The 11132-nt window shown below is 33.8% G+C and overlaps 1 protein-coding gene across 13 annotated transcripts in view; it reads right to left on the bottom strand.

Annotated features, from left to right (window-relative positions):
* Positions 1-6500: 6500 nt before the first annotated feature.
* Positions 6501-11132, bottom strand: part of LOC128996636 (serine-rich adhesin for platelets-like) — a 42550-nt gene continuing 37918 nt past the window's right edge. For 11 of the 13 annotated variants that reach the window (XM_054422042.1, XM_054422043.1, XM_054422048.1 and 8 more), the window contains one exon: positions 6502-7414. In XM_054422042.1, the coding sequence (XP_054278017.1) occupies positions 7335-7414 (80 nt within the window). In that variant the 3' untranslated portion in view covers positions 6502-7334. Of the gene's footprint in view, positions 7415-11132 lie in introns of all 13 variants that reach the window. The other 2 variants (XM_054422046.1, XM_054422054.1) reach the window with 2 other exon arrangements.

The raw sequence follows: 11132 nt of genomic DNA, 5'->3' as shown, positions 1-11132 counted from the left end.
AACAACAAAGTAAGTTATCAGCAGTCTCGTTGAGGTAGGTAAATTATTCTTTTAAATATTGAAGAATTAATAAGGGTGGAAAGGACACACTAATTCACCTAAAGGAAAAGGTCGTAGACAAGTCACAGAACCAATAAATTTATACACACTAAAGACTTAAATACGTATTGGTGCTGTGACTGCAATTTTTCCTCCGGTGACACTCTGCCCTATGCAATTCTTTAATCCAAGCTAAATGCTTTTTCCTGAAAACATCATCTTTTAAGCGTTGTAAATAAGTAGTGTTTTTATTAAACTGGGTGTTTCCGAATTTGTGTCGGATATTTTAGGGCATAATTCCCCGGGTTAGAAACATATCCAAATATCATATTTAAATTGTCCGGAAGTCCTTAGGTACTCACACAGCCGCCATATGGTTTTCCACTTATTAATTTTTTTTTTAAGTGGTTAAAGATAAGAAATTGAAACTTTGCACAAACATTCATGTCACCTAGACAAAGCTACAACAAAATCATGTAAATTTTTAAAATTCATAAAACAAAATGGCGGCCATAAAAAATTTTGCTTCTTAAATAACTCGCACGAGTATCTCATTTTCATAAATTTAAAGTTATTGCAGTATATAGAAAAACTATTCATCTAAATATATATAAGGCAAAGCCCTCACTGACTTACTCATCACTAATTCTCCCATTTCCCTAGTAGGCTGAAATTCGGTACACCGATTCTTTGGGCATTAAGAAAACTAAGTAGTTTTTTTTTTCATGCGTAGGCTTTTGCGGCCATTGTCACTGAAATCCATGGTGATGGTTTTCGGCGTCAACCGTGTCTTCAGTTGTATTTCACTGCCAGACGTTTCGCCCTTACTATGAAGTGGCATCCTCAGTGGCCTAGCCATAAAGTAGTTTTTATTCTGATCGGGCTTTCGGGCTCCGCCACAGTGGCTCTGGAGTTTCCCATGTTAACCTTATGATTTTTCATATTTTAAAGGAATTAATGACTCTTAACAGCTGTTTAAATTAAACAAGTTGGTTCTGTTCTATGATGTTTAATAGCATTAAAGTTACAAGGATTACCAACAGGGTGCAGCTCTATTATTTCTTTTAAATTTATGACAACAGCTAATTTCCAACCAAAAGGTGAGTGAGCGTAGCGAACGAACTTCAACCTGGAGGCGAGTTAGCGTATCGAATGAGCTAACCAGAAGGCAAGTGAGCGCAGCGAATGAGCTCCAACCTAAAGGTGAGTGAGCGTAGCGAACGAACTTCAACCTGGAGGCGAGTTAGCGTATCGAATGAGCTAACCAGAAGGCAAGTGAGCGCAGCGAATGAGCTCCAACCTAAAGGTGAGTGAGCGTAGCGAACGAACTTCAACCTGGAGGCGAGTTAGCGTATCGAATGAGCTAACCAGAAGGCAAGTGAGCGCAGCGAATGAGCTCCAACCTAAAGGTGAGTGAGCGTAGCGAACGAACTTCAACCAGAACGTGATTGAGCACTGTGAATATGAAGTTAAACGGGGCAAAGTCCTCGGGTACAGCTAGTAAACTGTAACTTAGTGTCCTCTAGTATTCTAAAAAAATAATAAAGTGAAAATTATACACTTTACTGCTTAAAGCGAAGCTCACTTTCCCTCACTTTGTAACTTCTTTGTAAGAGCATCAGAATGTAATGGCTTGAACAATTGATATGAAATTTGGCCAACAGCTAAATAATACTGAGCACAATGTTTTGGTAAAAAAATATTTGCAAATTTCCTTCTGGATATAATGTTACAGGTCACGCAATTTCGCTTGTTATTTTAATGTAAGTTGAAAGAAAAATTATATTGGGCTTATGACATATGGGTTTATCTTGTTTCATTTAAATAAGATAAACATATGTTAATTGTTTGTAACTGTTTTGTTTACATTTCAATGTTTACTTTCATCCTAGGTTAAAGTTTAAATGTAACAGTTTATCAATGGAAGTAACAGTTTTGCTATATTTGTTTTGAGCGTGCTTTAAAGGCCACGTCGTAATATTGGTCGTCGCACCAATAATGCAAATATTGTAAGAGAGTGGCCTCGTGAACAAGAAGAACCAGACGAAGCAGTGGCGGAAGAAGCTGATAATGATAGGCAGTTAGCTAATCAATTCAAACATGAATTAGATGCACTAAAATTTTACACTTGCACTAACTGTCATCGCCAACAACTAACAGCTTCAAACCAATCACCGATTTGTTCGCGTAATATGGATGTGTCAAGTGTCCCGAACGAATTAACTGACCTGACTATTGTAGAACAAATATAAATTCTACCGCATATAGTAGAATACCGCATTCCGATGTCAGAAATTCCGTTATGTATTATGGTGAAATTTGATAAATATAATGGACCCACATTAAATCAAGGCAAAATACCTATTGTTATCCAAAGTTTCAAAAAAACCAACGTAGCCTATCTTGTGTTAGGAAACAATTTCCACTCAAAGTAGCGTATGCATTAACAATACATAAAGCACAAGGTATAACTGTAGACCAAGCTGTTGTGGACATTGGATCTTCAGAATATGGCTTTGTCCTACGTAGGCCTATCAAGAGTTAAGACATTTGAATGCCTGCTTCTGGATCCACCATTTTCACTAGACCGATTGATGTCAATTAACAGACACGGATCTTGGGCAAAGAAGAAAGAAGCTCTTGACCGTTTAAACGAAATGTCAAATACACATGTCTAATAACCTTTTGTCAATTCTTATCCTTATTCTTAACTAAATAAATGAACTATCAGATAAATTTGTCATTCTTTAGAACTTAAATAATATCGGGCAAACAAACGGTGAATCTGTTGAAAGGGAACATATTGTAGGTTGTTAGCTGCTTTAGCCATTGACAATCTTTAAATAATGCTTCGCTCAGGCAGACCACCCTAGTGTATGTTGCAGCTGATTGAGGTTTTGACAAATTTTTGCTGTTGAGCTAAATGGTAGAATTAAGACATGGAGGGGCGACTTGAAAGAGATTGACTTTTGGTGTCTCAACAGTGCAGCTGGAATGGTTGTTAATGTTATTCCAGGTTTCCATTTAAAGTGACAAAATCTTTCCATGTTTTCAACAGCTGATTTACCTCAATGAAAATATCACTTCTATATGAAAAAGTGGTATAGTGTTCACATTCAAAGGGGAGCAGGGTAGTTTTGGCCACAGAAACTTTTAAACACAATATTCTATTTATCTATAAATAAAATTAGAGTTTTGTCTGTACATTGCTCAGAATTATATACTTTTAGGTTATTTTTGCGTTTTATACATTAAAGAAGCAGAAACGAGTCTTATCTCAATTTCTGTCTGTCTGTCTGTCCCTTTGTCTGTAACACTCAAGATGGCATTTTACGCAATCTTCTCCGTGAAAACCAGAGTACATATCAAGATCTAAGTCATTTTAATGTATTCACTGGATTGGCGAGAGTGTCTTTAGTGATTTAAATATAGCCTCACTACTTTGTAAATAAAATTACGGACGTTCAAAAATGCAGTTTTGTGCGATTTTTGTCAAATTTTCGTTTAATTTTTATCACATAATCGTCTATGAAATAACGAACAGCTGTTCGGATCAAGATTATTTTTTCTAGCTGTCAATGACATGTTTACAAATGTTGTTTACAAATACCGCAACTATTTCGAATCACGTTTTGAAAGCAAATCCCAACCAAGTGAGATTAAAAACGTTTTTCTTACATAACGGATTTAATTAATCGCAAGTGCAATAATATAGTCTAATAGTGTAACCGTAAATGAAATAAAATAACTAGACATCGTCCAAATCGGAACCAAAAATTCTTTGAGTATAAAATGTTTCTTGAGTTTTGACAACCAGAAAGAAGAAGACCTTGAATCAGTGTTGTATAGGGCTGTGACACTGAAATGATCGTCGCCAATAGCTTACAAAAAAGGTTTCCACTCATTGACGGCGCTTCAATGGCGGTTGTGTAAAGTGTAAAGTAAAAAATCACAACTGCAGTGGGTGATTGTAACAGAGGTTTAACAGAGGAAGTGCTAAACTCGCTTTTCCAATGTGTCACTTTCTGTTTCTACTCACTGTGTGATGCAATCGCTAGACCATACAGCCAATAGGCCCATAGCAGTGTTTCCATTCGCTCTAGCACTATCAGGTTTCTACTTTCGTTCTATTATACAGGAAGCCTACAGCAACAGACACAACCATCCATGAAACCTCCCACCACCCCCTAGCACATAAATTAGCAGCTTACAATAGTTTGGTACATAGATTACTATCAGTACCACTTAGTACCGCAAACTTCGAGAATGAGAGAAATGTCATCAAATATATAGCTGTCAATAATGGATTTAATCCTAACATCATTGACACATTAATCAGCAGACATAGAAAGAAAATTAGTAAAGAGACTACAGATCCAAGGCCTCAATTAAAAACAGAATTCGTCTCAGTTGAATACGGAGAAAAAATCACCCAAACTTTGAAAAATGAATTTAAAAAACACGGAAAAACTGTAGCGTTTAGAACATCTAATAAAGTCCAAAATCTCCTCAAACCTAGAGCCCAACAAAATGTTAAAAACCTGAGTGATAAATCCGGAGTATACAAAATAACATGCAGTGACTGTAATAAATTCTATATTGGACAGACTGGCAGACCATTTATTAAGAGGTTTAAAGAACACCTTCCCAAAAATAGTTTAAGACATAAGACATGTTTATTTCCAGTAGACATATTACAAATGTATTGGAAGAGTCAAACATTTTTCATGCAGAGCAGTTGTCAAATTAAGAAGTAAGTTACAAGTTACAATACATTTGATGTATTGTATCCACGGTTCCAATTTATCCGTGGATTAACACAACAATCCAATTTTGCCGAACACCTAATTGACAGCAATCACAGTTATTCCAGCCTGAATGAAAATTTAAAACCTTTACACATTTGTAGAAAAAGTCGAATAATGACATCACTAGAGCAATATGAAATTTATAGAGCATCTAAAACAACCCCCCACAACCTCCTGAATGATAAAAGTACACTACAATCCAACATATTATTCGAAGCATTGTTAAAGTTGAATGAAACGCCACCTGTAGCTACAAAGGACAGAGACAGGACAAAGGTCAACTCTGCAAGTAACGTCTGACCCCAGTCAAGACTCGACACACGACCGACGCGCGTCTACATGTCCGTAATAGCTCAATAAAAGTAGGCCTACCGTGTTTTATGTTTTATTCGTAATGTATTTAAGTGTAATATCGTTCGTGTACGTGTTTCAAAACTTCAAGACGCACCCAATGGGGAAGAACAAGGACTTATATTAGGACTGATGATGGCAGTTTATTCTGCCGAAATGCATATCCTGTAATAGGACACAGCACAAGGATCGACTGGCGGACACAGGTAATTTAACCTTTTATTGTACATCATGAATTGTTTACGAATTGATATTGTTTATGTATCAATAGTTCGTGGCCTTTTTTGGATTGTTGTGTGTATGCCTGTTGGTAACGCATTAATGTCCTTATTTCTCAGTGTTTCACGGAATGGACAAGAGCACCTTTGATACTGAAAATGTCAACCGGAATAAAGTGTTAAATGGTGAGGTTGAGGTAGTACTTTAATTACGTTTAAGTTAACCGATGTGGAAAGTAACTTTCAATTATAGGCCTACTTTAGGGCTACGCTTCATGGATCTATAAAACATTTTTTAGTTTAATCATTGGACATCGGACCCACACGATCCGGGTGACATTTAATTGAGAAGCATTTATTTTGGCTTGAACTGTCAGATACTGTATTTGCGAAGGTTTATATATAATAGTTTTGCCAGCATATCTGCAAATATGCAAACTAATTGCTGTTCTTAATCTTAATATAAGAAGGTTTCAACTGACTACTATAAGATCCCCGTGCGTAGAACGGGCACACAGCTAGTGTTTTCATATATTTCAAATGAGACTGCATAGGGTATTGCTTAAAATTAGACGAGTAAGATAATCTTGAATATATCCAATAACTATTTTGTCAATAGTTAAAAAACAGATAACTGATCAGTACCTTATTCAAACAAAAAGTGTCACTAATTTTTACTTAAGGGTTTTCAATCATTATAATAAAATTCTTGTATACCTATGAACTATGAAGATAATTAGTTTTACAAGGGAATTTAAAGTAAATAACTTTTTGATCAGCATCGTACGTGTTATTAAATTACCTGAAAGCACAACAAATAGTCAAATAATAACACTTATTCGCCTATTGGGTCTGATGATGATTGAAGTATCCAATCGAAATCGATCACCACTTCGCATCTTGTATATCTATTTACCGTCTTGTGAGTAACAGTAAACGTGTAAATATATTATTATAAGTGCTATTTGACGTATTTTTGTGCTTTCAGGTAATTTAAAGTAGAAAAACTTAGAAGGATTACAGTATAAAGAACATTACAAAATATATATCTTTGTTAAAGAGTTTATAAGCGTTTAAGAACTTGAGCATAAAAAAAACAGCGACGCAAACTGTGTAAAAGAATTAACGGCATTATTATATAAAAATATTTAAAAACATTATATTTTCAAATGAAAAGTCACATCTTTTACATTAATCTGTTCAATGTTATTATTTTGTTTAAAGATCCTAAAACTACGATGATAAAATTAAAACTTTACAAATTTAACATTAATACATTGATAACGCTTAGCTTTTGTACTTACATTTCATAATAAAGCTACCGCATTCTAACAACAACACAATATTAAACCTATAACATTTTCCCAAAACTTGTATAAATCTATCAACACAACAAACTTGTTTGTACAATTTTTCATTTAGGTTATTTCACCTCAACTTAAATTTAACTGGTTCAAATATTTGTGAGCATTGAATAGCCTAAACAAATAGAACGATGGACAAATTTGCACAGCTATACAGCAAATAACAAAACTATAAAATGGAATAATAAAAATGGTCTGTCACATAGCTTATTCAAGCCTTCCAAAACCACACAGACTAGCAACAATTTTAAACAAGTACAAGTATTTCTGTTTTGTAGAATATCATAACATTTTTCACAAATACTGACATATACATTTTTAGCACGATACAAACACATCTCAAACATAGAATCGAAGTGAGACTTGACAAATTGAAATTAATTTCATTGGTTACAAAGTAATAAAAAAAGTAATACTTAAAGTATTACAAACACGAACAATATAACTATTCTAATTTATAAATACAGTTTTTCATTTTAATACGATTTTAATAGCTTTACACTACAACATACTAACACTACTTACAATATTTTACAGAATACAAAAAAAGACAACTAATAAGGCTCTCCCTTAAACTTTACAAAATCCATTTTCAAAGGAACTTCCTTCTCGTTGGTGATGGAAACATCAATATCTGAAAAATAGAGCAACTAATTAACAAATTAATTACTGAACAGCTGGAAACAATTATGAATTAATCGAAACACACAAAATGCAAAGCCCTCACTGACTGTCTGACTGACAGACTCATTCACTCATCACTAATTCTCTTACTTCCCATTAACCTAGGAGGCTGAAATACGGTACACTGCTTCTTTAGGCATTAAGGAAAACTACGTAGTTTTTATTCTGACCAGAGTTTTGGGCTCTGCCTAAGTGGCTCAGGAGTTTCCAATGTTAACATTATGATTTTTCATATTTAACCCTCCCAGTGTTACTTGACGAAAATTCGACAAGCAGCACACTTTGTGTAGTGTTACTTGTCGATTTTTCGACACGCAGACATCGTTTACGGCGAAGGCTCTATGACTGACTGAATCGGATTGAACTGGATCGAGTTAGGTATCGTTCTTTCCGTAATATTCTAAGCTTTCTCCAGAGGTCTGTCTCAGCGCTGTACGTTCTCTGAGCCGATCGTAATTGTAGCAGACAGCTGACGTGCGTGTATTTGTAAACAGCTAGGTTACTCGGACCGATGACTGATGTGTTTTATTACGTTTATCATTGTTTTAGTGTTAAAAATCAAAAGTAGTGATATACGTGTTGCATTATAAGAAGATTTAAGTGGTTTTGAAGTGCTGGTTGATGATCCTGAAGAAGTAGGTAGTGATATTGATGTAAATTATCAGCCAGATTCCTAGCTATGGTTAAGGCTATGCATTCTTAGCTAAACGCTATGTACTGAAATCTGTTTTTTGCCCATAACTTATTTATTTGCAAATCTACTTCCTTATATTATTATATATTTGTAATCCTCATAAAATTTAGAACAAAGTGGCTATTTTCAAATATTTATAGGCCTATAATTTATTCAATTTCATTGAGCGCGAACTTATTTTTTTTTTGAAAATTTTCGAAATTATATTTTTTTTACCTAAAAATTTTTTTTTTTAATGTTCCTTATGTTTTATATATAATATTGAAGCCCATGATTTTCCAAACAAAATGGTATATAGAACATTAGAATTAACATTGTTTTAAGCTTCTCAGATCCGTTTTAATAAAACCTTGCAAATGCGCCAAAAATAGGTGGACATTAAGGCCTAAACTATGGACACTTGGAGGGTTAAAAGGAATTAATTAATCTTACCAGCTGTTTCAATTAGTAAGTTGGTTTTAAGAAGTTCAATAACAGCATTATTAAGTTACAAGGTTTACCAACAGGATGCAGCAGCACTATTACATTTTGGTTTGAATTTATGGTAACAGCTAATTTGAACAATGCAGCAACAAAAAGCTGTGATACACAAGGAGAACTGTCAAATACTAAATTTTTGTTTTAAGTTAACCATCAAAAATTTGTTAACGCATTACTATTCTCTATGAATTATGTAAATAAAGAAATTGTCTATTGTCTATTGTTGTGGTATTGTGTGAATAGGGTAATTTTGTTTTTAAGTGCATAATTCATGAACTTATTGACTTTATTTTTTTCTAATTTTTATAAAAAAGTATCGTGTCCAAAATAATGTCTGGGAAACAAAGTAGGGAGTTAATAATTTGATTGCATTACTGATCAAGTCAACGATTTGGATGAAAGATTATAGATATGAAATTTAGAAGTAAGTCAATAACGTGAAAACTAATTGACCAATAGAGCTGATTTTTTCCATGAATATAGCCAATATAACACCAGGCTTAGTGGAGATAGTCATTTTTATTTTAATACTCTCCTAGGGCCCAAATACTCTCTGACAGCTTATTAATTCCAATGTTGTTCTTCGAAGTAACCATGAAAAGCCACTCAAAATTCAACCCAGACCGTTACGACAATAAATAGTTTTATTAATGCTTATGAAGTCAAACAGGTCAAAGCCCGTGGGACAGCTAGTCATTAAATATACTTCAATGCTATTTATACGAGGATATATCAGGGTGTCTACTACATTCTGGATAAAAAATTCATGGACAATTCCCGTACATTTAAGGACACTTTGCCGTAACCTTTGTTGGTGTCATTAGGCCTACCGAATAATTTTCCTGATTTGTCAAACTGTATTAATCTTGTTATTCACTGTAGTTGTACGAGAGAGAAAAGTAAATAATGATAGATAAGAGTTAAAAATTACAAAATAGAAATTTATTGAAAGTAAACAAACATAGGCCTACCTATACTTTAGGTAGGCCTAAAGCTTTTATAGTGTAACAGAGAAACGCAATCATTGTCTCCTGCGATAGCGACAAATATCTCCATCCGTCACGTAAACTTCATAACATAGCTTATCCGATCCAGGCGGATTAATTTGGCATGATCCGCCCTGGCACAACGTTAGGTTCTCGACTACTTTTGAAAAAAAAAAATCTTTAATGCATATTGTTACTCAATTCTTAGTACAAAATCAAGGTATGGTAAGCGGCTATTAATAAGCAATAAGCACAGAGTAAGGTTATTGTATTTTCATTTGTAAAGTTAATATCGACACATAGCAATCATTAGTTGTTTATCTTGGGCTCAATTACATTTTCTTAATATATTTTACAGCTCTTTCAAGAATCAAAATACCCAGGCCTAAGCCTAATTATTTAGGAGGGCCTATATAAACTGAGTAACAAACAATGAGGTTATAATAGCAGCAAAGTTACTATCATCATTCTAGTTCATAAGATTTTGATTGCTTAAAGCATACAACTCAATAAATAAATATATGGGAAACAAAAAACATTGAAACCTGAATAGCCAACAATATAAGACAAAGATACAGAAAATGCAATGACATAATTTGAAACCAAGCAGGCCTTAAAAAGGGGGTTAACTTACAAAATAAGACTGTAGATTATTTACATGTTTAATATGAAACCATAAACAGTTTTATGGCACTAGGCACTGGCCGCGGCAAATTGAATCTTCAAGCCAAAAGTACAAGTAAGAAGTGAAATTTAACAGCCATTATAAAGCTATTATTTTCATGATAAAATAGGTTTGGGATCTAATAATAATACCCTAGTAATAAAAAAAGAAGTTGTAAATGAATAAAAGTGATATAACTTTTATGAGCTAGCTGCTGAGTCAACAGTTCTTAGAAGTACTTGACTTGACCCTTGATTGTCGTGATAAAATATTAATGGGTTTGAGATTGTTAATGGGATTTTTATTGCATAATTACTCTAGTAATAAATTATGAAAATGTAAACAAACATCTGATAAACCTTTTATGTGCTCCTAACCAACTAGCGATCAATAAAATTATGGCCCATTAAAAATTTAAGGACATTGTCTGGCATTTAAGGACAATTCCCGTACATTTCATGGCCAATAAAAATTTAAGTACAATTCCCGGTTTTCCCGGATTTCCCGGTTGGTAGACACCCTGTATATAACTGAAGCATTAGTTATTATAGGCCTAGTGGGCATTTACTCATACTGTATACATATTCGAGTTATTACGTCATGGTCAGTGGTCTGATTTATTCAGTTTTAATTGTATTCCCAGTTAAAAAAAATGTATCAGCTTTTTTAGCTTACTAGTACTACCTATATTTTTCATATCTTTCATCGGACAAATAAAATAGTTTCCCGTTTAGTTATCAATATTAAAGATTTGATATTTAAAATTTTGGTTTGGGTTTTGAGATTTTGGCCATCCATCACTATTAAACTAATTATTATTATATGATTAGATTATATGAGAAAT

The sequence above is a fragment of the Macrosteles quadrilineatus genome, unplaced genomic scaffold (genome assembly GCF_028750875.1).
Source record: "Macrosteles quadrilineatus isolate MER2022 unplaced genomic scaffold, UCM_ALF_1.0 Scaffold_6__1_contigs__length_79288215, whole genome shotgun sequence".
NCBI lineage: Eukaryota > Metazoa > Arthropoda > Insecta > Hemiptera > Cicadellidae > Macrosteles > Macrosteles quadrilineatus.
Note: the sequence above shows the minus strand (reverse complement) of the source record. Positions and strands in the feature narration are given on the sequence as shown.